Source organism: Ornithodoros turicata, chromosome 1 (assembly GCF_037126465.1).
Source record: "Ornithodoros turicata isolate Travis chromosome 1, ASM3712646v1, whole genome shotgun sequence".
In the NCBI taxonomy this organism is placed as follows: Eukaryota; Metazoa; Arthropoda; class Arachnida; order Ixodida; family Argasidae; genus Ornithodoros; species Ornithodoros turicata.
In genome coordinates, this window is record NC_088201.1 from 138,960,960 (window position 1) to 138,988,637 (window position 27,678).

At 49.5% G+C, this 27,678-nt stretch overlaps 1 protein-coding gene across 2 annotated transcripts in view; it reads left to right on the plus strand.

Moving 5' to 3' along the window:
• LOC135369854 (uncharacterized) overlaps positions 1-27,678 on the plus strand; it is a 97,512-nt gene that overhangs the window by 62,442 nt on the left and 7,392 nt on the right. The window contains exons 5-6 of one of the 2 annotated variants that reach the window (XM_064603418.1): positions 7,812-7,870; positions 23,691-23,777. In XM_064603418.1, the coding sequence (XP_064459488.1) occupies positions 7,812-7,870; positions 23,691-23,777 (146 nt within the window). The remainder of the gene's footprint in view (positions 1-7,811; positions 7,871-23,690; positions 23,778-27,678) is intronic. The other variant, XM_064603429.1, reaches the window with a different exon arrangement.

Genomic DNA, 27,678 nt, shown 5'->3' on the forward strand with positions numbered 1-27,678 from the left:
CTTGTCATTCGACGGACTTCGTGTTCGTGGAAGAAAATTGTGCTAATGGCTGCTTACGTGGACGTATACCATCCTGGTGCTCTAGGTGGTGTTCAACGACTCGCACGAGCGATCGGTGAAAAGCCGGCGAAGGTTGCCAAGTTCCTGGAAACCAGTGATGTGTACTCTCTCTTCAGAGAACTTAAGCGACCACGTCAGTTCCGGAAGACCATCGTTTTGGGTGTGAAGGATATATTCCAAATAGATTTGAAAGACCTTCAGAAACTGTCGAGATACAACAAGGGTTTTCGCTATCTTTTGTTTTGTATCGACGCATTTTCTCGTATGCTTGCTGTAGTGCCTGTGCAGAATAAACGAGCAGCGGAAATTATACGTGGACTGAGACTCGCTTTTAGACGTATTGGGACTCCGAGACTGATTCATTCAGACAGAGGTACAGAGTTCACCAATAAGTCAGTCGGAGCATTTTTAAAATCAAAAGGGATATCTCTCTTCCACTCTAATTCAAATACGAAAGCAAGTATTGCAGAACGATCTATTCGAGGTCTTATGACGCCACTTTATCGTGCTTTTGAATATCAGGGACATAAATCGTACTTGAAAATTTTACAGCCTCTGGTCAAAGCATATAATCATCGTGTTCATAGAACTCTGTCGGCACGACCTGTGGATGTCAACAAAGAAAATGAACATTTATTTAGACAAAAGCTCTATCCTACTCCGAGCAAACCCCCAGAGAAGCCACATTTTCGCGTTGGCGACCTTGTCAGAATAGCAAAGTCCAGTTAGTCAAACCAGTTAGTCAAAAGTTATCTTGGTTCGTTTACGCGTGAAATTTTTGTGGTGAGAGCAGTCAAGATTGGTTACCCGAATACCTATCTCTTACGTGACCAGCAGGAAGAACCTATTGAAGGTCAATTTTATGCAAGCGAATTGACACGTGTGCAGCCTGGAAAGGGCCACCGCATTATAAAAAGACGCGTTCGGAACGGAAAGGTGCAGTACCTGTTGCAACCTTCTGGAAGTCGTAGAAGGACTTGGGTTCCGGAGAACTACCTGCCACCACCGACGACGAAATGACTGGCGATCACTGGTCCGATGTCGAACAGCCAGCCAACGCTGGCGATTCCTGGTCCCAATCGGGTGATGATGTGTGTGGCATGCGGGACGTTACCCAGGATCATCAAATCCAAGGAAAATGTCGCCGTCCTCATACCTGTTGGAATGACGTGTTAGAATGCGGTTCATCGAAGTCAACGGACGACACAGTGCTCGTCGCAGCATTTAAGATAACCAGAGACATTTTCCTGTTCCAGTCCCTGCCTCTGAACCTTCCCGCGAAAAAGACTGTGTGGGAGTCTTCAAAAACAATGTATGCCAGGGTGCACAGGAAGTGTGAACACCTATCCGACCACCCGCTCGACCTGGTCTCCGAATGGGGAAAACAGATGAGCTCCATATTCAGCTATTACGGTGATCGTGACGTCGACGTAATGCAACTGGTGGCCGAAAGTCTATGTATCATGTACTACGCAATGAAGACTGGCTACCATTACCTGGCTGTGTACATAAACGACATGACAATTGACCTGTTGCAAAATAGGTTGTCACTAAAAGACGCTTACCAATAAATATTGAAATCCATGACGAGTTGTCTCATTTTACTGTAGGTCGTCATGGTAAATAGATGCCCGGAGATGTTCTGCTACACCTTGTCCTTTCTGAGTGCTGTTTCCCTGTTCGTTTTCGTAGCTACAACAGAATTTACAAAACCAAGACTGAAACAGGGAAAATGCACTACCGTGACTCAGGTTGACCATAACATCTACGTCCACCGATGTCCAGCTGCAGTAACTGCCGTACGCCTTTGGCTCAGCAATGGTCATCCGACGAGATACGGAGTAAATCTGTCGCAAAATGATACACGTCAACTATGGCATTGCTTGAAAGAAGCAAATGTCGCGCACAATTATTATAACTTCGAGTGCTCGAAGCTATGTGAAATAAGCTTCGAACCCAGGCAAGTAATAGAACGATGTCCCGGCAATGTGTACAATATTGCAAGACTCATTGGGAATGGAAAGCACAGCGGTTACGGTATCACTCTTTCGAAATCGGCTACCATGTCTCTGCTGTCTCATCTGAGCGAAACAATAAAAAGAATTTAAAACAAATACATGCCCGCATTTCATTTAGCTATAAGATACACTGTAACACAAGAATGGTTTGAAATACTCACATCACTTGGCTCTTACGTGGCACACTCACTGCTGGAAGCTCGTACGTGGCAGACAGCATATACCACCGGTCGAAAATGCATCTTGCGAGGGCGATAACGTTTTCTTTTTTGTGTGTGTGTGGCTGGTGTTCCCAAAGAGCGTTTGGAAAAAGCCAGACGGGTGTTTCGCGGTTGTGTTATCATACCAAAAGAAGAAGAAAAAAGAGCGCGTCGGCAAGAGGTATCGCATTTCACATGCTGCTCCTGCGAAAGGAGAAGCTGTCCACGATGCATTCACGTGATCCTTCCTTCCCTTGAAATAAAACAAAAATGAAGGGTCTTATAAGCTAGCTGTCGACGACTGAGACCGATCAGACCTTCATCGACGACGCAACTTCGAAAGGATGTGAGTATACCTCTTGTCTTTATGCCATTTTATTTTTTGTTATTTTTATTTCGAAACCATCACAGCTGGTAACCGCAATACGTAGTCATGCAATGCTTCTCGATTCGTTGTATGCTGTTGTCGCAATGCGCAACACAAGTTTGGAAATGCGTGTGTATAGAACACCTCTATTTTATAGTGATTGTTGTCACTGGGTTATTTACTTCCAAACGTCGTACTCCAATGCAAATGCATGACACAGTATCAGAGACATATCGGAAAAGTGGAAAACGTTAACCGATTCTTTGATAATGCTGCTTGTTGTTGTTGCATGGCACCTGATCGAGATTTGAGTCATCCTAGACTTTGTCCCGATTGAGAAGAGCATTCACAGGATGTTTCGTTTTCCCTTTGTTTTTTGCAGATTGCTTCTGTACAAGGATGAAGTCAAGCAAGACTCTGGTAATTTGTAACATATCTTTCGTTAGTTGAATAAAAGAGTAGTAAAATAATGTGCTGAAATAAAAAAAGGAATATATACAGTGTTGTTTGGTCTCTGATATACATCATTATTTGAGTGTACTTATCAAAGTAGCATGGGGGGAAAAAATCATGCTGTGACGCGGCATTTATTTTTTGTCAAATGAAACCGAAAGTACAGACGGTCAAAAGCTTGAAACTAGAGGGACATCTGGCAACCATTCAAAAAACCTGCGTTGACGTTGTCACAGCGAAACTAGCGTGCTGCGGTTTGAAACAGAAATTACAGTCGATCAATAGCTTGAAACCAGAGGGCATCTGGCAACACCTAGGAATTCGAAACTGAAACCAGAACTACACGTGGAGCAACCAAGCTTGGCGTCCATTCATTTAAAACCGAAACCGAAACTACAGACGGTCAAAGCTTGAAAACTAGAGGGCGCTTGGTGGGAACCGAAACTACCTGGCGCTCTGACGCGGCAACCAAACTAGGTGACGGACTGACGTCAACCCGATCGGAAAAATACTATTAAATGTCATCAGATGTTATTGCCTGTTATTAAATGTCATTTGTGTGTTATTACATGTCATTTGCGTGTTATTACATGTCATTGTGCGTTATTAGATGTCATTGCGTGTTATTAAATGTCATTAAACGTGCATCCAGGTGCCCATCAAACAGTATCGACACGTGAGTTCCCATTGTTTACCTGAGTTAACCGTTACCTTATCCTGGCGGCGCATGTTATTGAAACCTGGGAACCCATTATTCACACTATCGATACATGATTTCCATTGTTTTCTGATATATCTTATCGTGCGTGTGCGTGTCGCATGTAACCAACCTGAGCGGCCCATTGTTAACAAGTGCTATATCTATCACTACTGGCTCATGAACCTCAACCAGTAATCGACTCAGCGACCTGGTCTGGATTTTGGTAGCCTACACTGTAAGTAATATGATAATTAAGAGTAAGGGTGAATACAAGAAGCCAAGAAAATGGCGTCATCTTAGTTATTACTCTACGGTTATGGACTTGTAGTATAGCAGCAGCCTCTCCACGAAAAACTGCACAGAGCAGAAAGACGCATCGTGGAAAAAAAGAAAAGAAAGGAAACACACGGAACCGTTATGTACAAGGGTGATTGTACAAAAAAATAATTATCGCTCTTTCTGTGGTTTTTCTTTTTTTTCCACGTTGAAAATGTAAGCAACGGAAATGTGTAAATAGACTATTTCAGTGCTCCTGAACGTTGCAATAATCGTTCGTGAAGAACTATGTACGAAGAGCTGGAAATGTATTTCAAATTTTCAGTGCCCGATTTGGAGGAGCAGCCTACTTATTTCTGCTGCTGTGTCAAATGATGTTTTCAGTGTTAAAAATGTACATACACGGAGTGCCGAATAAAAACACGGCTCCTGTTCTTTGCGCTTGTTATTGATGTTCGGGTATTTTGCGATAATTATGGCCATCTCGTTTCCGTATGGTCCTCCAATCGTCCAAGGTCAATGTGGTCAGCGATTCGATTTCAGCTCGAGTCCCCTGGCCTCAGTGGTCCGTGACCTATGCGACTTTGTTGCACCCAGTTGTGGGGAACCTACCGCATGTTGGATTGGTTCGCACCCATATCTACAGCATATGTATAACAGTACATGCGTGTGTTTCTTCAGCAAGACATGCTCAGCAGAAGAAATACGGGCACTTTTCTTGCTCTGCACCACCTACTTCCGCTTAGTCTTCAGTAATCACGGAGGGAGGTTGACCAGGACTATACAGGGTGTCCTTTTTTAGGCGATACAGATTTTTCATCAAAAACTACAAGGGCTATAGACATGCTGTTTTCACTTCTATCATATCTGGGCCGGCGGACGTTCTTGGCCATATGTTACTCGACCGTCGAATGACTAATTACCTAAAAGTCTTTCATTAACTTTTTAATTATAAAAGCTACGAAGTTGTCCCAATGAGAACATCGTTCCTTTCGGTGACCTGATACGTAGCCGTTTCCGGAACAAGAATATGTTCGGTAGATCGTCCGCAAAAAATTCGTGAAAGAACACCATTTTTTTTATTTATTTTGTTCATTGCGCTTCACTATCCGTTCCCGGGCTGCAGAGAAAGGATGATGTCGCTGCAGGTGTGTCCAAGGCGCTCATACTGGATATGATGAGCGAGCTGTATGCAGGCTTTACTCCTGTTTTTACGGATGGCTCGTGCACAAAAGCCAGCTCTGCATCCGCCTATATTATTCTGTCCGAACACATAACTGGTATCTTCCGTCCCTCGCATCTGACGTCGTCAACATGTGCTGAGCTACATGCTTTGCTCTTTGCCATGCGTAAGATCCTGCAGTGTTCAGCTCGGCCATGGGTCTTCTACACACACTCGAAAGCTGCTATCCAATGCCTCGCAACAATGGGCATTCGAGGTCCTCTCATGTCCATTGTTGCTGACGTGCTTGAAACTTACAAGGAGGTGCTGGACCTGGGTCACTGCATAGTATTACAGTGGGTACCTGGTCATGTTGGCGTACCCGGCAACGAAGAGGCCGACCGGGCGGCCCTGCGGGGTCATCATATAGCTTCAGCCCACTCTATCATCTTGCCCAAAGGTGATCGTCAGGCCCTCGTCCGTGCTCTCCCTCCAGACAAGACAAGCTCACAGTGGCTGCATGACATTACACCCTACATTACAGCCTACTCTCTGCTCCACGCAGTGGATCCTTCTCTTTCACTGTCGCTTCCTCATCGCCTTCCGCGACACTACGCATCCCTTCTTCACCGCATGCGGCTGAATGTTGCATTTACACCAGTTATGAGGCAGCGCCTTGGCCGTGCGCCCTCGGACCTTTGTGCAGCATGCAATGTGCGTGCAGACCTGCACCACCTACTTATGGACTGCCCGGACTACCAGCGGGAGCGTGAGATCTTGCAGCACGAACTGCATGCGATCGATCATCGCCCATTTACCATAGGCAAGGTGCTGGGCCCATGGTCCAGTCCCGCTCATACACGCCAAGGTCTGCGTCACCTTTGGGATTTCCTGTCATCAACAGGCCTCTCCACCCTGCTTTGATTACCTGACCCCTTATCATCTCCATCATCATCTCTCATCACGTACAAGTGGCACTGGGGCAGCGCCCAGGCTGCTGGTCGGCGTCAGCCCCATCTCATCATCGTATCTCTACGTGTGAGTGTGTGTGTGTGTGTCCGTTCGACAAAATCGCCTCCGACACGTGCATTCCGAAGGGTCAAATGGCCATTTTCATCAACGGCGGCACTTAATGTCTCCCGACATAAAAAGGATATTAAAAAATATCCCAAGCTGCTTTTGTAATACGTATATGTGAAATTATGATTACGGAGCTTGAGTCCCATACCTGTCTCCCCTGTAGCGCCCCTGTAATACCCAAATTAAGGAAATTGTTGAAATATTTGCTCTGCATCAATGCAAAGTCTATGTTTCTTACTCTTTTTGGTTTGACACATTCAAGTGGGACCTTTGAAAGTTAAAAGCAGTGCGACAGAATTGGGCGTCTCTGTCCTTTCCACGAGAAATGCTCTATATAACATACACAGTCATCCTTTTGGGGGGCAGAGAATTTTACGCTGGACCACCGTTTGTTTCAGATAAATGTCAATCAGGTTCAGGATTGGCCCCCCAAGAAAGCAGAACAAATGTGTTAGGAGTCTGAGCTGGTAAACTAAACGAAGTAATATTTCTCGCCCCGCGAGTTACCCACAGAGACGCGCACAGGACGTACCCGAATGACTCCTCACGAACAGTCCGAGAATGTTATCCTCAGGACGTTTTGGGGACACACCTCGAAGGACGAGGACACGATGACACTGTGGGGACATCCTGAGGACCGAGTGTGTTCTTGGGGTTTGACGAGGATAGGGTCCCAGCTCTCTCCCTGTGCACTGCAGGGAGACAGCGCAACGGGTGAGCTGCTTGGTAGTAGAATTAATGCTGCACTAGACAGCGAAGACAACTCTACAAGGTCCCAGCTGCCATCGAATACGGACAAACGTTCGGTGCCCCTGACCTCTCTACTGTGCACCGCAGATCAGGCTGCTTCTTGACGACGAGCCATCATCGTTGCCATAGAAAGATAAAGCTCGTAGTGTTACGTTGATTACGATCCGGTTGACCTTTGATATTCAGGTTAGGTCAAGTGACTGTCGCAGTCAATCGCATCGGTGAGAGTATAGGAGTGCAACCTATAGGCAGAGCAACGAGCTTCGACGTGAATTAATTCCTGACAATATTAATGTGCGAAGCTGGGTTTATATTCCACAAACATTGCCGTTCTCCTGTACGCAAGGATACCTTATGTTCTAATAATCTAGCTTGCCTCCACAAACCATCTCCATCTATTCCCAGGAGAATATAACATATTCGGCGGAAAACGAGGGCTGCGAACGGTTCCCGATTTTTCACATCGCATACATTGTTCCTAGGAATGTAACCAAAATAAGCCCGTACAGAGACGGTGACCGTGAGAACTAAATGCATGACATCGCAGGAATACGAGAGGGCACACTTCATTTTTCAGTGATGTGACATATTCTTTGCATTACCATCCGCATACCCAAATAGCGCTAATACAACCATTGGTCCCGTACATACTTGATCATATGCTGTACGTACATTTGGGGTGCGGCGATCCCTTGCTGAAACATGTGGTATGTAGTCTTCGATTGACCAATGTTCTATTTTACAGAGATGAACTATAATCAACCGTGCCCAGTTCCGTCGGATTATATGTACGGAACAGTTGTAGTAAGTACCGGGTTTCTTTTTCTTCAGAACAAGTGTCATTCTGCCGAGTGACCATTTATGTAAACTAGACGAAACATAACAGTGCATACAGAATGGATGCCTAAAAATTACAGGCTGTCATGAAGCCACGAAACTTTTGTTTCGTAGTTCTGAAAAATAAATATTACACAGAAAGAAGGATATGCTTGTACGAAAGTAACTTCTGGCTAATTGGGTAGCATATTTTACAGATTACAAACTCTCAAAATCTGGTCTAGAAGTTGTACCCTTGAAGCGACAAAGGCCTGTGTCGTACGTTAGTCCTAAAAGGTGCAGGTCAACGGTAAAGAGTGAGAAGTAGAGGGGCTGAAGGTCAATATTCGAATGCCTGGTTTCTGAATGTCGTATGTGGCACCCCAAGATGTAAGATCGTACGGACGTGTAACAGTCCGTGCAAACACAAGTGTTTTTGTGGCGATCGTTACTATGTCACACTGCTCAGGCTCAGACAGAAACATGAACATACAACCATGTCAAGCCCACAGTGCCTTCCGAGCGTGTAGTATCGAAAGTCCTTGTTTTGGTTTCAAGTCTGGTTTCTGTAAACACTTGACGCGGTCGACAACGTCCTCGCGCATTCCTCCCACATCAAGCGCAAGCGGGACCTCTCCAGTTGTGTGGACACCCTCCTTTGTGTGGTTTGATCTGTAAATCGGGGTGGAATGTCGCACAAGGGAGAAATGATATCTAAACGGGTTCCTTGAATTTTTTGTGCAAACAACCGTTATTTTTCTTTCTGATTGCATGGTAGGTCGGTCTGCTGTGCTGCTTGTGGCCGCTGTCGCGATACTGGATCTGCGTTCGTGATTGGCCCTGACTGCGACATTGAACCGCTGTGCGAGATTCGTGCAGTGGGCAATGAAGTTATTAATTGAGGAGAGAAACAACGATGCACTGGACGGTTACAATAACCAGGAATGGGAAATTTGAGCGCCGCTTTGGAAGTTCAGTTATACACCACAGTCTTTTTCTTTTTTTTCTTTTTCAAGGAGTAATTCCTTCAGGTGGCAGTCCTCAGTCCGTGAAGTCGTTGCGAAGTTGCTGTCGACGTCGGTGAGGTACAGCCGGGTTATATCCATAGCGCGACTCAGTGCCACGCATAACTACTTTTGCGGATGTCTCTTGGCATAGGAGTACACAATTTTTTCATACGTGTCTCCGTGCGATTTGTGAACGGTGATGGCACTCGCCTGCACAACGGGTAGCTGCCATTTTCACCGATCTCCCAGTCTTATCTATAACGCAGGTGACTGTGCGCCTTTCGATAGGTATCCAGTTCAGCTAAATGTCTCTGTTGAGCGCCCGTAACTGGCGCGATTTTGTGGCCGCAAGGGTTCCAGTCACAAGTTTGGAGCCAAGCAACCCGATGAGTTCCGGCTTCCCAAACGTGCCCTCCCCCTTCGCTTACCTCCTCGAAACCTCTTCACTCTCGCCCTACGCTTCCTCGCTGCTTTCCGCCTCGTGCTTTCCGGTACTTTCATCCTTCGCTTCGCTCCTCGTTCGCTCTGCCGGTTATAGCGCCGACGCCGCTAGGAACGGGAGTCGTAGAGCTGCGCTCTAGAGTTACACGTTTTGTCTATGCTCCGTCATTCCGGTAACGGGGGACGTGATGGCACGAAGGACTCTGGGCACAAAGAGTGTTACCATGCCGATGTCAGTGAACGCGCGCAAATGGATTGCCAGAACCCCGCAAGACTATATTGTCATGGGAAGAAGTGAAGGGTTGCCTGCGCGTGGGAGCAGGGGCGCGTGTTTGTTGTTCTTCGGCTGGCTCTCGCTTTTGACACAGCTTCCCCGAATAAACGTATCATTTGGTGGAGGTGCGGACTGGTTCCCCCAATATCCTCACGGCTGCCACTCGATTTAGCCGGCGGCTCCGAGGCCTTCCTCCAGATCACCCAATGGTGGGAGACGTCAATGCCGGCCGTGGGAACTTTCAGAGTCAGTCCTTCCAGCGGTACAGTCCAGCGCGCACTGCCGACAACCGCCCTATCTGTTTTCGACGCGGCCGCGCTGGCCATGTTCGTCGCTACTGTCGCTCACGTAACACATACTGGAATTTTACGGGTGGACTCCCAACGAACTACGACAACCGGCCCTCACACCCTCCATACAGCCCTCCGGACAGGTCATTTTCTCCTACTCCCCGCCCCAGCCGCCGCCAGTCACCGTCGCCTACTCCCGGACAGTCCCCTCGGAACCGATCCCCTGCACCCGCTTCCCGCCAACGTTCCCCACCGGGAAACTTGTAGGGGCGGCCCTTGGAGACCAGGCCGCTACATCAGTTGCAACAGAAGTGCCTTCCCCGGGAATCCTACCGATGACCACGAATGTCGTACGATTAACCATGGACAATATTTTGGTGTCGGCTTTGGTCGATACGGATGCCTCTTTTTCAGTCATGAGTAATGCTTTTCGACGACGGTTGAACAAGGTCCATACCCCCATGCCGACGCAGCGTCTGCGCGCCGTTAATTTGCAGCCGTTATCTCCTCTTGGGCGCTGTACTGCAAGACTTTCATTCGGTGATACCGTCGTCCCTGTTCCGTTCGTCGTTCTCGAAGCTTGCAGCTATGACGTGATCTTGGGTATGGACTTTTTGTCGGTCCACGGAGCGCTTATTGACTGCGGTGCCGCCGAGCTCCATCTTTTGCAGTTCCCGTTTTGTGACACCGCCTGATGCGATGACATTTATACGCCTCCCTCCCTATGTTCGGGCCAACTGAAGCTGACCGAAGCTGTTGTAGTTCCATCCCAGTCCACCGTGTGTGTGACGGCTACAACCAGTCATTGCGCTCCCCCCTTAGCGTGCGCTGCACATGTCCTGACGGAACCGTCTAAGGACTTGCTGCTTCGAAAGGGCATCACGTCCCCCCGGAGCATTGCTGTTCTCCAGGACGACACTGCGAAACTTTGGTTGACGAACACTGGATGGATACCGGAAACCCTCCCCGAGGGTATCGTCGTCGTCTCGTTTGATTTTCTTCCTCACTTTCCCGATGCTGACGAAAACGGCGGTGACGCTGCGGTCGTACACGTTCCCAACCCCGCAGTGACCTCTGGTACATCCACCGTGTTTGAACGTTCCGACAGGATGATGGCAATGGTCGAAGCCGATCTCCTTCCGAGTCAGCGCGACGAACTTTTGCCTGTCCTCGAGGACTACCACCACATCTTTTATTTTGATAGGAAGCAGGGTCGGACTTCTCTTGTCCGGCACACAATCGATACACAAGGCCACCGTCCCATCCGCCAAAAGCCCTACCGTGTCTCTCAGAGCGAACGCCTTGTCATACAACAGCACATTCAAGAAATGGTGGAGAGCAAGGTCATCGAGCCGTCCTGCAGTCCGTGGGCTGCTCCTGTTGTCCTCGTCAAGAAGAAAGACGGCTCTTGGCGTTTTTGCATAGACTTCTGAAAGCTCAACAAGATCACTAAGAGAGACACATACCCCATGCCGCGCATTGACGATGGCCTTGATTGCCTGCAAGGTGCCCAATATTTTTCATCTATAGACATGCGCTCCGGCTACTGGCAAATCGAAGTCGACCCCAAGGATGCAGAAAAGACTGCTTTTGTGACACCTGACGGCTTATACCAATTCAGAGTAATGCCGTTTGGACTGTGCAACGCCCCAGCCACGTTCGAGCGTATGATCGATAACGTGCTCGGACCCTTGAAGTGGACATCATGCCTTTGCTACCTTGACGACATCGTAGTTTTCGGCTCTACTCTCGAAGTCCACAACCGTCGCCTGCGGGAGGTCCTGTCGTGCATAGCAAATGCGGGCCTCACGCTCAACCATAAAAAGTGTCATTTTGGCTGCCGACAGCTCACCGTCTTGGGCCACCTCGTCGGCTCTGACGGGATTCGCCCTGACCCCAAGAAGACTGACGCCGTCAACAACTTCCCTCGACCAACCTCGACGAAAGCTGTTAGAAGCTTCCTTGGCCTCTGCTCCTACTTTCGCCGGTTTATTAGACACTTCGCAAGCAAAGCGCGACCTCTTCACGACCTGCTGAAGAAAGGGGTCTCGTTTCACTGGGGCGGTGCGCAAGAGGCTGCTTTCGATGCGCTAGAGTCCATACTGACGTCATCCCCTGTATTACGTCATTTCGACCCGCACGCACCGATCGAAATCCATACTGACGCCAGCGGTACGGGACTCGGTGCTGTGTTGACGCAGCATCCTGAGGACTCCGAACACCCGGTAGCATTCGCTAGCCGTTGTCTATCGCCAGCGGATCAGAACTACAGCGTCACAGAAAAAGAATGTCTAGCTGTCGTTTGGGCTGTGAGAGAATTTCGACCGTACGTATACGGGAAGCGCTTCAAGGTCGACCACCACGCCCTCTGCTGGCTCGCGAACCTCAAAGCACCCTGTGGGAAACTTGCCCGTTGGGCCCTTCTCCTCCAGGAGTTCGACTATGAAGTCGTCTACAAGTCCGGCCGCACTCACCGCGATGCTGACGCCCTCTCCCGCTCGTCTCTGCCTGACGCTGCCGCTATTTCTCCCCCCCCCCTGGACCCGCTTTGTGACCCCCTGGACCCGGCACCGCTTTGTGACCTAGACCTTTCGCGTGAACAACGTCGTGACGCTTCCTTAACCTCCATAATTAATATCCTTCAGTCCACCGCCGCCCGCTCCAAGCGTGACTCTCGGCAGTCACATAACTTTGTCCTTCGAGACTCGGTGCTCTGTAAGAAGAACTTTGCCCCCTTTGGACGCCCCTCCCTGATTGTGATTCCCCGTCACCTCCGCCACGCCCTCCTGCAGTTCATGCATGATGACCCGTCCTCTGGCCACTTGGGCTTTGCGCGTACGTACGATAAGGTTGTTCAGCGTTTCTTCTGGCCCGGGATGCGGCGATTTATTGCGTCGTACGTGCGCCGTTGTACTGACTGCCAACGACTCAAGCCCATGACATCAGCTGCCACAGGTTTCCTGCAGCCCCTTCCCCCTCCTTCGCAACCGTTCCACCGTGTCGGAATCGACCTCCTTGGGCCGTTCCCTACCTCCCTTGACGGCAACCGTTGGATCATCGTCTGCGTTGATCACCATACTAGGTACGCAGAGACGAAGGCACTCCCCACCGGTACCGCACCGGACATCGCAACCTTCCTTCTCGAGCAAGTGGTGTTACGTCACGGCGCCCCGAGAGAGCTGTTGAGTGACCGTGGTGCCGCTTTCCTATCGACCATCGTAACGGAGCTCCTCAAGGCCTGCAGCATTACCCGTTTGACCACTACAGCGTACCATCCCCAATGCAATGGTCTTACTGAACGACTGAACCGAACCCTTGCGGACATGATTTCCATGTACTTTGACGCCACCCACTCTAACTGGGACACCGTTCTACCTTTTGTCACGTACGCCTACAACACCTCCCGGCACGACGTGACTTCATTCACCCCATTTTATCTTCTGTTTGCACGGTCTAATGAGACGACACTGGACACGCTGTTCCCATACGTCAATGACGGCTACGGGCATGACTTCATCGCAGAACTCATTTGCCGGGCGGAAGAATGTCGCCAACTCGCACGGACCTACACATTACTCGCCCAGTCCAAAGAGAAGGACCGCTACGACGACACACGGGTCGATCTCGTCTACCATCCCGATGACCTTGTCTGGCTGTGGAAACCGGAACGTAAGGTCAGCCTTTCGGAAAAGCTCATGCGTCGCTATTTTGGGCCCTATCGTATCGTTCGGCAGACCTCACCGGTGAACTACGTTGTCCAGAACGCGAACGATGCCGGCCCGAGGACCAGATCAGCTTCGAAAGAAGACACAGTATACGTTTCTCGCCTCAAGCCCTACCACGGTCCAGCTGATTGATCAAGGTGCTCAATCCCTCAGCGACGGGGTAGTGTCACGGGAAGAAGTGAAGGGTTGCCTGCGCGTGGGAGCAGGGGCGCGTGTTTGTTGTTCTTCGGCTGGCTCTCGCTCTTGACACAGCTTCCCCGAATAAACGTGTCAATATGATGCCTGCCACTCGAAACATGGTCTACCGTCAGAGCAATGAAAACGCTCAGCTGGTTGTAGATGGGGAACTGGTAATTGCACAGGGCCAAATAACTGTAGCAAAAAGACAAGGACACGGGCTAATAAGCAATGTAGGAAGGACGACAACAGACTCGCAACTGATACTTTCAGACGCGCGCACTTATATGATAAACACTGGTGCATTACTTCCGGTAGAGTGAGGTCCACAAAACCGGAATACAATAAACACGAAGAATTTGCCTGACCCAGAACTAGTACCATGGGAGGTTTTCTTACACAGTCCCAGTGGCGTGCGTGTCAAAGTGGGCCAAGATTACCTACTTCCAAGTTCTTTACCGCTACAGAAAGTAAACTCATTTAGGCTTTCCCATGAGCGAGAACGTTTTGTGCCTCAGTGATTTCAGGGACACATTCTCCTCTGATACAGCTCTGATAACAGTGATAGTAGTATCCTCGAAAATGGGAGAGCACGTGCCGCAATCTGAACAGTGGATTGCTATATACCGGAAGGGGTCCCACCTAAATAAGACGCATGCTCTTGCAATCTAACATTAATGCATTTGCCCGACTGATCCAAGTATACTCACGGGAGAGTGGAATGCGATAAACTCCGTGCAAAGTACTGTCAACACAGGTGCACCTGTGCTGAACGTTGCAGGAAATAGGTGCTGTCTTATGGTTGGTCCTGCACAAAATCCGTGTAATCTAAGGGAGGCCTAGAATACGACAATGGCTTCTAATCTTGAGCCTACTTTTTTCAGGTAATGAGAAAAACGATTGGTGCAGGATACGCTGATCGGTCTATGCGGAGCCCGATCCCTAGTCCTGATGGAGAATTTTTTCTTTGCCCAAAAGGACTTCCGGTACAACGACAAGAAGGGCTAACGGGTATCCCAGTTACCACAGTTTGATCAGCTGTGAACGAAAGCTGTCATTGTGGAAGAAGGGATGACCTTATGATAGCAGATTTCATGGCAGATTTTGCGGCGGCCCCCTTTACAACTCCAGATGGGCAGAACCGAATGGGAGCACGCACTGTTTTGCACGATTTTTTGCACGCACTTTTTTTTCAGCAGTTATGGTCCGGTGTGGCGCACAATATCTGAGAACTGCATACCCTGAGCGTTCCACTGCGAATGCTGGCGAAGGGTGCACCGCTTAAGGACCTCCAACACCTTATCATCATTATCGGCATGACGAACTACAAAAAAAATCAGGAATGGGTTGTGTCGTGTTCGAGCCGTAGTGTTCTACATGAAAACGTCACGATCCCTGATTCCTTCACTCGGCTCTGGCTCCTCGAAGGTGCGTCCGCCCCATGAATGCACCCCATCGTGCTTGGGGTTACTTTCACACTCGCAGAAGTCGATGTTGCCCCGCAGGTAGAGGGGGTGGGATTCCTGTCTCCCTAATCTCACGCGGGTGCACGGACGAACCCGTCTGCCTGCCGACGCCCAGGAACAGGAACACTCGTTGCAGAAAAAGACAAGGTACTTAATAAAGGGCACAACTTAAATAACAACTTTATTTCATTATGATGAATGGGAAGTTTCATTGCCAGCGGCGGTACTCTACCACATTCAGCACAACTTAAATTTTCGTGGTAGAACCAATGAGATCGGTTTCCACCAGCACAAACAAAACCACAGTTCCCTTTCGTTGTCCAGCCGATATAGTGCTGCCGGTAATCGCGGCCCGCCTTCGCACTTGAGCGCGATATAGGCGCGCTCTTTGGCGCAAAGATAAGGAGAACTCCCACACTCTCCCCCCTCAATCACTGGTGGGGTCATCTAGGATGGAGTCCTCGGCTCCCATTGGAGGACCCCGACAGCAAGATCGGACGAAAGCGTTGCAAAAGGGCTCCAATGTCTACAGATCCCAGGGATGGCGGCGATGTCGCGTCCTGTTGAAGCAGTCGCGTCTGGTATACAGATCCAGCCCTATGGGTGGCGGTGTGAATGTCGGGCACCCCACAGACATGACAGGGGCGCGCAAATTCTTTCGGTGTGTGAGATGGGGGTACCCGGTGGGATGCCTCTTCTCGAGGGTGAAACCATGGAAAGGCTCGACCACGGAGTGTCAAGGGGTTTCCCTCAATAGAGGGGAGCGATAGCGGTATCGCCCTTTTGAAACGAAGCTGACAGTAAACACTGTAATGGTGCCTGCAAATACCTCCACGTCACCACGTGGTGAACCCCTGTTGGAGAACTACGGGAGAAAGAAGCTGCTTGCTGCCGCAGGCGGTCCGGATTACGTCCACGGGCTCCGTAAGGGTGGTTGGGTGGAATAGGCTTTCCGGGTCACCTTCCACACATCCTGCTCAGGAAAGAAGAGAAAAGACATTACCTCAGGTACTTGCGTGGGCGAGGGTTATAGCGGGTAGTCCCGCGAACCCCGCCTTGGGCAGTAAGTTTTGTCGGCGTCGTGGGTCGCCGACCGGCCTTAGATGGACTTGACGGAGAGGAGGTTTGGGGATGCTGGATAAGGGTCATCCTCCCACCTGCAATTTTCCGAGATGCGCTGACGGAAGTCCTTGAGGTGTTGTACGCGGATGGAAACCGTTTCGTCGCTGTCAGTGCAACGCTCGAGTCTGTAAGTGACCGAAGTTAGCTGCGAGCTTACCCGGCAAAGAACGTCCCATCCATCAGCGAGGGAGGCAGCAAAGCCTTTCGATGCATCGCTATGGGGATGTGTTCGTCTTAGAACCAGGTGTCCTACGTGGTAAGCTAGCTGCCCTCGACCACTGTTGTACTGGAGAGACTGCTCCAGTTTTGCGACCTAAAGACGTACTCGTACCAGACGAATGGCATTATAAATTCCATCGCGATGATCATTAGTATACGTTGCGTAAGAAACGAAAGGGCTGTGCGTGCCGTGTTCGCAATGTGTTTTTCAGGGGGAACACAATTTCCCGCGCGAAATTCAAATAAGCCGGGGTATATCCTGTTGACCTGGTTTGCGTCGGATGTGAGGCAAAGCCAAGCTCTGTAAGACTGGCGTCACAATTTTTATGCCGTTCCGTAAAATATACCAAAATAATTTTGTTGTTGTGATTAACCCACTCAGTTATGTTCGCCTGAGGGTGATAAGGGAACAACAATGGAACATAAGGGGCAACGGTGCTCGAGATAGCATGTCTGGTACCTTATTTGAGGTTCCCTTCCGGTATTTCACCGAGAAGTCGTATCGCTCCAACTTCAAACTCCAGCCTTGCGAGCCGTCCTGCTGGGTTTTCAGCAGCTTTAACCAGGACAGCGCCCGATGGCCAGTTTGAATAGCGAATTTCGCACCATCGAGATACATGTCGAACTTATGTAGTGCGTACATGATTGCCAGGCACTTCTTCTCCGTCACGCTGTAATTGCGCTCGGGAGGCGTCAGCCTACGGCTTGCAAATGTTCCGGGCTGCAGTTCACCGTGGTGCTATTGTGCATTAAAACTGCACCAAGGCCGCAATCGCTCTCATCTGTTGGGAGTACAAATGGGCGATTCAGGTCTCGGAGATACAGGCGGGTTGTTTCCGCAATCGCTTTAGCGAGAGAGGTAAACGCCATCTCCCGTGTTTGGGGTACGACCATCGTGCTCCCTCCGCAATGGCCAAGTTAGCTGTTGCGGTTTAACATCCGTCGGGCGGGGGTACTCTAGGATAGCCTTTAGCTTGTCCTCGTTCGGCATGACCGTGCCGGACTCCACATTGAACCCGAAGAGATCGATGCGCTTGGTAGCAAGCTGCATCTTCCGGGGACTAACAGTCAATCCCGCAGGATTAATGAGTCCAAACAACAGTTTCAAATGAGAAAGGTGCTCCTGGAATGTACGTGAAAAAATTACTACGTCATCTATGTAAGCCATAGCAAAATTATAGTTTGCATCGCCAACCACCTCGTCCATCACGCGCTGAAAACTAGCCAGGGAATTAGACAGTCCAAAGGGTAGCTCGACAAATTCAAATAATCCCCTGTTTTCTCAAGATCATCTGGTGCTATCGGAATATGCAGGAATTCTGTAATACATTCCAAAGTTGTAAATACATAGGCTGATCCCAAAGAGTACATGATCGAGCCTATCGAGGGAAAAGGGTACGAATCTCTTGAGTTGGGGATACAAATTTGCTGTTCCACCATTTTTCGGCGCAAGAACTGCCGGAAAAGCTCGACGGGCGCCGATTGTCAAGTTCCGTTATCCCATCTAGGTCTCGTCATTAGTCCGGTTGTGCTCCGTTTCCGGCACTCCAAGGATGGGTAGAATGTGCTACCGCTTGCGTGCTGATAGCCTCCGCGACGTAAGTGCAGGACGAGTCCAACCCGGATAATAAAGTCGCGTCCCAGGATCAGCAGCCCCGTCAATCCCGGCAGGTACACGAAGTCTTGCCTGAGCCGTTGTCCATCAACGGTGAAGGTGAGGTGTACTGCTCCTCTGACTGGTACCACTGCATCTGATACAAGCCATAGGCAGGCCTTGGTTGTGCGGATGGGAATGTTTCGCTCCTGGCACCAATCGTGGACGGTTTCACCTATCACGAACACCGCTGCTCCAGTGTTCAACGTTCTTACCTAGAACGCACACCACGATAACGGTCCAATGTTGCACATGTCGCACTGCGCTCGACAGGCGAGCGGGACCGCGGTCACTACGTTATCGGACAAGATAGCACAGTTTGAATTCCCTTGCCTCTTATCCATGTTTTCAGCAGCTAACGACAGAACTGAGTAATTCCCAAATACCGCCGCCGGCGTCCCGGGTTTCCCCGCGGTGCCTGACTAGGGTGGCCGGGGTTCGATTCGGACAGTTACGGCGAAACTGGCAACGTTCGTCGCAACCGTAACAGCGGGGTTGAGTTCCAGAGATGTTATCCGGGCGAGAGTCGCGCCGGTTCTGTCCCCGCACATGACGTGCATCACCGATTTCGCGCTCGCGCGGTTCTGCTCTGCCGCAGTCCTCTGTCGTTCTATTTTTTATTTTTTGCCCATGTGCAAAGGGAACCAAGGAACGATATACCGATCCGGCGGACGAACCACCATGCGTCCCAACAGTCCAGCGGAGGTATAGTTCCACGTCGAGTGACTGTCTCGGCCCGTTCCATTCTGAAGCTAGTTTCCAGAGTTTGCTCCTGTCTATAGGCTGTAAGCGGTACCGCAATTCCGCCAATAAATCTGCTTGGATGACACGGTCTTTCTCAGCAACGTCATCGAGGGAAGAAAAGCTTCGGGTTTGTAAATAAGGCTTAAAACGAGGGTGGCATTGGCAAATAGCGCGGGCGCCTTGTCGCTTTCTTTCGCGAGCGGTTCAGCTCTGCGGTGCAGTTCTTGGGTTGCCCAATATACTGTAACGGACTCTCCTCCGCGTGTTGCGTTCGGGCCATAAATTCCTCACGCATTCGCATTATGTAATACGAGCTAAATATTCCGCCCGAAACAGCCACTTCAACTCAATTATGGAGAGAGATGGGGTTGAGACCGACGCCATAAAGCAGCTGAGCTTACCAATGAAGCGGGAACTATCTGGCACAGAACGACGTCGTCAGTTGCTCCAACGGCCGTTTGGTGAGCGTCCAGATACGCAAGTAATTCTTCGACGGACATGGCGTCGCTGTAGCCCGAGAATGTCAGTACCGTCAGGTTCAGGCGTAGCGGGGCTTTGGAGGACGGCTAGGTGGCGGCCATACTACTAGCAAGCTGCTGCGACAATGAAGCGCAAATAGCAGCAATCTGCCTAAGCAGGCCTTCCGCTACTGCAGTAAATCATTTTACACTTTCATTCGCTCAAAACAGGTATATCGTTATGAAAACACCATTTTCGATCCCGCAGACTGAAGCAAAGGGTGCAAGAAGAGCATTACTAAGATTGTAACGTCGACGTACACCACCTTTTATCTAACGTCGATCATTAAGGGTGTAATGTGAGGTGTTGAAAGAAGTGCTTACTAACCTACAAACAAAATAAGACAGAAAGGCCGACAGCGAGCGAGAGCACGAGCGGCAAGCGTTACAAGCAACACAGCGATGCACTGGCTCTCTGTACTCCCCGACGTACGGCAAGACGCGTTGGCCTCCACGTGTGGGCGCCATATTGTGGGATTCCCGTCTCCTTAATCCCACGCTGGTGCACTAACCAACCCGTCTACCTGCCGACGCCCGGGAACAGAGAGGACTCGTTGCAGAAACAAGACAAGGTTAATCAGAAGCACAACTTACATTTTCGTGCTAGGTCCAAAAGCCCGGTTTCAACAGCTCTTAAAAGCAGCGTTCTTTTCCAACCGATATCACACAGCCGGTAATCGCGGCAACCGGTTCCTTATCAATTGAGCCCGATAGGCGCTCTCCCTCGCGCCGGAATAAGGTGGACCCCATAAGGGCAAGCGCTCGCTGGCGGGCCGGGAGTCCAGTTTGTCTCCGCCGCTAAACTTCTTCGGCGCTCCCCTTGCTCTCTCGATCGTCTTGTGCTGGACATTGGAGGCTTTTCGGGCTCATCTCAAGACGCCCTTTCTTCTGATTGCCGTTTCCTTCGATCCAGATCATATTTTAGTTTCCTATATGCCGGCACTTGTCATATTTTGATGTTTTAACGTTGCAAATTTATAAAATGTTGGTTATTGCTAGAGATGGGACGAATCCTGAATTTCTCGAATCCGAATCCAAGGAAAGTTCTGCGAATCCACGAATCTTATCATGGAAACAGCTTCTACAGTTTTGTGTGCACGTATTTAGTTCTGTTCATCCCGCTGCCGCACTCAAAATTCCTAATTGGCTTGCGCTGCCGACAAACTTTCTTAAGATGTCCCATTTGCCACATACTCGACATTTCTTGTTTTGAGCTCTACACTGTTCATCATTAGCAAAGTTCATCTCGCATCGATCACAGGCTAGATGCTTACTGTCTTACTGATGCTTACTGTCCTCCTGCTCGCTGACCGCTCAGAAGTTATCCGTGAAGAGTATCTTTTTGGTCGTTGCGAACTTGTTCTACTTTATGCACATTCGTCGAACGGTCTATATCCGTAGCCGCTTTCTTACCTTCTTCGAACGTCAGCGCCAAAAGCAAACCGCTTCTTCAAGTGAAAGTCGCCCCCTTGTACCAGTAGCCGCTCACGCCAAAGTGTGGGGGAAAGAAACCGGAAACACCGAAGGCGACCGTCAGCTGAGGATACCAAATTCGTTTTAATCTCAAGCCGAAAGAAGAAACTGAACGAGCGCCTCGCGTAAGGCGCGCTTCTTGGCACCAACGTACTTCCTCGTCATTTACTTGCAAAACCCTCCCCGGCCGCGACTTCTTGCAGGTCGCCTTCGAGGCGTCTGAGGCTTTGAATAGGCCGCAGAATTGAGGAACCGTTGGGCAGGTAGAGAGAGCATGCCCTGATGACACCGTCTCGACCACGGATTATCTTCGCCACACGTGCGAGCTTCCACAATAAGGGACGGGCGTTGATGTCTCGAACCTGGACCACGTCCCCTTCCCGCAGGTGGGGTAGCGTTGACGACGTAGCTGTGTGGGCGGACAGCAATTAAAGCAAATACTCTCGAGTCCAGCACTTGCAAAACCGTACACCTTGAATGATCTGGAAGTAGTACTGTAGCCCAGTAGCATGGTGCAGGTTGGGCGCACACAAATCTGGCAGGGCGGCAGCACGTTTGCCTATGAGATGATGAGACAGCGATAGCGGCTCGGGCTCCCAGGGTTCGTCCGCAATATAGGTCAGAGGGCGAGAATTCACAAGAGTTTCCACTTCACACATGGTTGTCATTAATTGCTCGAAGGTTAGTCGATGTTTTCCGAGCGAGCGCCTCAAAGCTTCCTTCACCGTGCGTATGAGCACGCCCACCAGCCTCCCCAACAGGGAGCGCGGTCGACGATGAAACGCCAGGCGATACGATGTTGAGCGGCAAAATCTTATACTTGCGACGCAGGCAAATTAGGCAAGCGGGTCAGCAGACGGGATCATTTGTGGAAGGTGCGTGCCTTGTCGGAGTAGACCACGGACGACACCCCACGTCTGAAAATGAAACGCTTGAACGCCAAGAGGAAGTCGGCGGCGGCCATGGACGAGACGAGTTCCAAGTGGATGGCCCTGGTGACGGAGCATGTGGATGGAAAGGAGGATGTAGGCTTTTGGAGACACCGTACTGGTCACGAACAGATGTCCGCAGAAATCGAGGCCTACTGTGGTGAAAGGTTCTGTGGGAGTGATTCGCTCCTGGGGTAAGGGAGTCATTGGGGCCGTCAAGAGATGTTGTTGATTCTTGCGACAAGTTAAACAAGACCGTAGAACGCGTTTCGTGGTTTGCCGACAACGTAGCACCCAATAACTTTGTCGGATCTCGGCCATAGTGTCTTGGACGCCTCCATGCGTCAGGCGTTGGTGCACACCGAGTATCAAGAGGGTGATAAATCGGTGTTTGGCGGGAACGAGGATTGGGTGCTTGAGGTGGTATGACACTTGATGCTCAGCCTTTAGCGTTGTACCCTTCAACAGCTGGTCCTTGATTGCATCATTCTCCAAATCTCCGAACTTACACTTCGATGCCAAACATGACAAAGCCCTGTGTGGACTCGTCTGGTAGTTGCTTACGTGCGCGGAACTGGTAACATACAACTACGACGTTCGAAGGCACTAAAAAACATGCATCCAAAATGCGCAGCGCCTGCTGCGACAAGTCCGGAGAGCCCGGCGGCTTACAGTACTTGCCTTCTTCTTTCGAAGACGTCTGTGGCACTGGTGTGACCGCTGTAGTACTTAGAGCAGAGATACGTTGGCCTTTAACACCCAAGCAGTGCAGGAGTATCGCACTCCTCCTAGCAGGCGTGAATGTAGAATCCGCAACTGCGTCCAAGTAGCTGAGGAAAATTTCTCGCCGTTGTTCTCATGGCAATTCAGTCCACCCGGTAAATGTAGGAATGACGGCGGTTACTGTAATCCAAATGAGCTGATGTTGTAGTCGTGGATGCGTTCATAACGCATCGTCGCCACGGTGCTATGTCACTAGCGTGGTTCCATAAGACTCGGCAGTCAGCATAGCCAGTTATGAAACAACGTTTATTTCGTAAAAACGTCCTTTTAAGAAGGAGGCCGCCTAGCGGCGTGTAACACAACATATTACCTGACAACGATGTATCACATAAGCCATCTGAAGGACACAACAGTTACCTTGTTCGTTCATGATAGAGGCGAGTCATGCAGATAAGCAGGAGGGGTTTCCTGAAGGTTGCTTTCCGGAGATCTAATTTAGGTATTAAGATGTAATGATTGATGTATTCAAATGCCTTGCATAAGTCGATGAGCACAGAGGAAGTAAGTTTGCTATAGTGTACGACAAGTTTTATATTATCTGTCAACGTGTCTATCGCTGTCTCTGCAGGGTAACCTATGGCAACCTGATTTTTTTTATTGTGTGACATAACATTTTTTTTTTAAGTAGGCGCGCTTTGTGAGTAAGTCTCCATATAGATTACTAGAGAAAAGTATCACATAGGTTCCGCTTTCTTTTGTGCCACATTTATTGTGACACTGTTGAACCTCCTAGCAGTGTCCAAATTTGCCGCCTCTCAATGTCGTAGCAACGCACTTTTATCGACTGCGGAACAAATTATTCATCATATCTTTTCATTAGCACGGTGACTTTGGCTTGGAACACACTAGAAGTATTTCAAGCCTGTCGGATGCAGCTACAGAAAGGATGTCATGCTGGCTCATCATCAGCTTGAGCGCGGATAGGGTTTATAGTACATGCACAGGTGTCTCTTCTAGCATAACATGCCTCATCCTCTTGCATGCAGGCCACGACATGGTATTACGGCTGCAAATATTATTGCAAGACCAGGCCTCACGACGTTGTCAATCATCCTGATGGAACTCGCTGTAGGGTAAGGTAGAATGAATCTCGGTAAGGTAGACTGAATCTTTCAGGGTAATTTTTGAAGCACTACAGAGTCAGGAACTGACAACCTCATAGTGCGTCAGTTCTCGCTCTTTAAATTTTTGATGGAATATCGTGATACCTTGCCCAGACGTGTATAAAGTTTGGAATGAATAACAGTGAAGTATGTACCTAATTCGCCTTCAAGTCGGTACCAGGGTCCATGATGACAGGCTGGATTCGCGAATTATTGCGTGTTGTTGGGAGAGGTAGCAAGCCGGTCCCCCAGACGGAAGGCATGAACCTAGCACAGACACACAGACAGAGAGAAGGACGTATATTTACATAATGTACACTTTGAGGTGAAAGTGGGAATGGACCTTTTCACAATGGCCTATGCGCGTGCCTATGACCTTGAGGCGCCGGCGAGGATTACCTCCGTCTTCACTAGATGGCGCACCATGACGTTGGAGGAGATCCAGGACAAACTCAACCACGGTATGGTCGCCCTCTTTACCTTCCCACTTTCTCTTACTAATCTCATAGGCGAACATAGCGTGCGCCCATACACCAATTCCGCTGGGCTGAAGCCTGTCGCCTCCTGTGGTACCGAACGCAGAGCAAACATAGCTCCCTGCAGACCTGATTCCCAGTCTGTTCTGTATTCATGAGTAAGTGCCCTCACAACTCGATTTAGAACGGTGTGCGATTTCTCCAAGCTATTACTTTGAGGATGGAACAGTGAACTGTGAATCACTTTGATTCCACACTTTTCCAAAAATATGGTCGTCAATGCGCTTGCAAATACCGTCCCATTGTCACATTGAATTTCGTTTGTGAAACCGATGAGCGCGAACACGGACAGGAGTCTGCCAACTATCTCTGGCGAACACTGCTCTTTCAAAGGCACTACTTCGGGAAATTTAGTCGCCGGGAAAATCATTGTCAGTATGTACTTGAAGCGCGACTTAGATACAAGGAGCGGTCCAAAGACGTCAATGACTAGTGTTTGAAATGGTTCTGAGATAACTGGCACTAATGTAAGTGGGGTCTTACAGCGCTCATTGGGCTTATCCACCATTTGACACGTGTCACATTCCCGAACGTATATCTCTACATCTTTAAAGCAACCTGGCCAGCACCACTCCTCAACACACGTTGTTTCGTCTTGCGTATCCACAGGTGGCCTGCCCACGAGTTACCGTAGCACAATTTCGGGATATTGCCGCGCAAACTGTGTTGTACTTCTAACTGATCCACCACTTTACCGCTGCGAGCAGCATAATGCCGATAAAGAATGCCGTCATCTACCACCATTTTGAAGTTCTTGTGTGTTATACCTTCCTCGTGTGCACCACGAACTTTGATCAGTGTTAGGTCCTCATTTTGGAGCCTGACAAGTTCCTCTTTGCTGACTCTAGGTTCTTTTCTTTTTCTTCCGTTCGACGGTGCTAGGCAGTCGCCAATCTGATTGACGTCGGGCTCTACAGTGTCGGTGGCAACGAATTCACCCCGATCACTTTTTCCCGTACTCTTTTCTGCACGATCTACCTGTTCCTTTTCTCGGGTCATCTCGACTTCTTTAGCCTTTAGTTCGCGAGCTTGTGATCTGGTTATGGTGAACACTTTCTCCTCGTCTACCTTAATGCCAGCTTTGCGCATCAAGTGAGCCGGACGACTCGATAACAAGTGCAGGTACTTCTCCGGAAGTTTATCTGTTACTGCTGCCTTTGTTCAGAATTCCCCGAAAGGTCCCTGAATACAGACTTCCGTCACCGGGAGGCACACGCTCTGTTCTTCCATGACTTGGCGTATCCATGTGCACTTCGACAAGTAGTGCTCTGCAGAGACATATGACGGTGTACCAAGTCTAGGCTTGCTCCGCTATCCCGCAATGCCGTGCAAAGGACGACCACTCACTTTTAGTTGGTACAGGTACTGTTTCATGAGCTCGTCTTATTCTACATCCCTGCATTCGTTCACATATGCTAGTGCAACTCGCGGTTTTCGGCACCCGATCGCAGTATGGTCCTGTTCTTTACATTTGTGACAAACAATGGGGCTTCTCTTTTCGAACGCTTTCTCTTTCCGCTTTTCCTGGTGCCTTTCTCTACTGCGTTCCCTAACTGGGTCATCCCTCCCGGACGTGTCAGCGGCATTGTTCTTTTACATGCATCCCTTTATGGAGATGTATTCGTCAGCTAGGTCCGCGGCGGCTTCTATCGTTACGACACCGGATTTCTTGGGGATCCAGTTACGCACCTGATTGGGGATCTCGTTGAAAAATTGCTCGAGCGCAACTGTTTCAAATATCATATCTGCCTTCCCCAAGGCCTCAGCACTTTGTAACCACTCCCTTAGGTTAGCTTTTATTTCGAATCCCCTTTCTGCGTATCTAGTCACATTCCTGTTCTCACCGTCTCAGAATCTCAGACGGAATGCGTCCGCCGACAAACGGAACCTTTTAAGCAGACCCTGCTTAACTTTGTCGTAGTGTTTGTCGTCTTCCGCAAACAAACGTGCGATACTATCAGCTGCCTCACATGGCAGGACCGTCATCAGTCTCGCTGGCCACGAATCTTTCGCGTAGTTTTCCCTCTCGCAAGCACGCTCAAAATTTACCAGGAAGAGACCAATATCCTGACCCAGTCTAAACGGCTGCAGGAGCCAAGACACGTCAATGATTTCGGTTCTGGGAACAGACTACCCATTATGCGACGGATTTCCTGGTTGCCGTTGAAGTTCCGCCTCTAACTTCAACCTCTCGAGCTCTCTCGCATGGTTTCTGTCTTGAGTTTTGTTTTCCTTTTCATGCTTTATCTGCTCGAAGTTATCTACAATATCGTCCTCTCCGAGGTCTGCTTCTATGATGGTCTAAATTACCTGTGCCTTCTTTGTTGTACTGCTAGCGTTCAACCTGAGTTCCTTACATACGCGGAGGAAGCCTGTCCATGGTGGTTACTATATAGTGACCCTGCACACACACACCTCTGGTATACCAGAAATAATCCAAGTAGTGTACTCAGAGAGACTCCCGGAACAGAATTGAATTACCCCACAAATCTAATCCTGGCTAAAGTCGAATATGGTCAAATCTCTCACCAGTCCAGATGTACAGCAGAAACCGTGGCATCCGCTCCGCTGTTCACCAGTCGAGGCAGTAGAACGATTCCTTCGCTACCATCCAGTTGTTGCGTGTCGTTGGGAGAGGTAGCGTGCCGGTGCCCCAGACGGAAAGCAGGGACCAGGAAGAGGCACACAGACAGAGAGAAAAACGTATATTTACATTATGCGCACTCTGAGGTGAAAGTGGGAATTGTAAAAGGACCGGGCGTGTCCGCCCAGATAGCCACCTGGACATGGAAACTGGGTCGGCGGCGGGAAGCCGACCTCCTTTTCCCTTTTCTTTACTGACGCCAACTGGTTGATGGCACATGGCCGACCACGTAGATGAGGATGCCCAACATGGCGAGTTGAGGTCATAACAGTATGAAAAGTTATCCCCGTTAAGAAAGGCCCAATGCCCAATCTTATCCGCGCATTTTCCTCCTTTCTTTGGCTCTTCTGTCGTCTCATTGATCTAAGCGCATTGCATGACTGCGTCTGTTGAGACAACCTCAACAGACGCATCACAGAAGCAATGTGCTTAGATCAATGAGACGACAGAAGAGCCAAACAAGGGAGGAAAATGTGTGGATAAGATTGGCATCGATGTTTTTCATTCGACAGCATTCACCGCACCGGCCTGAAATACTCGGACGAGACGTATATTCACACGTATATTACGTTAGCTTCGTAACAGAGATTACCTTACTCTCAAAACAATTCTTCAATCGATTCTCAAAGGAATTAGGGGTTATACACACCTTACAAATTATATTACGGTTACTCGGGCCCAGTAGCACAGT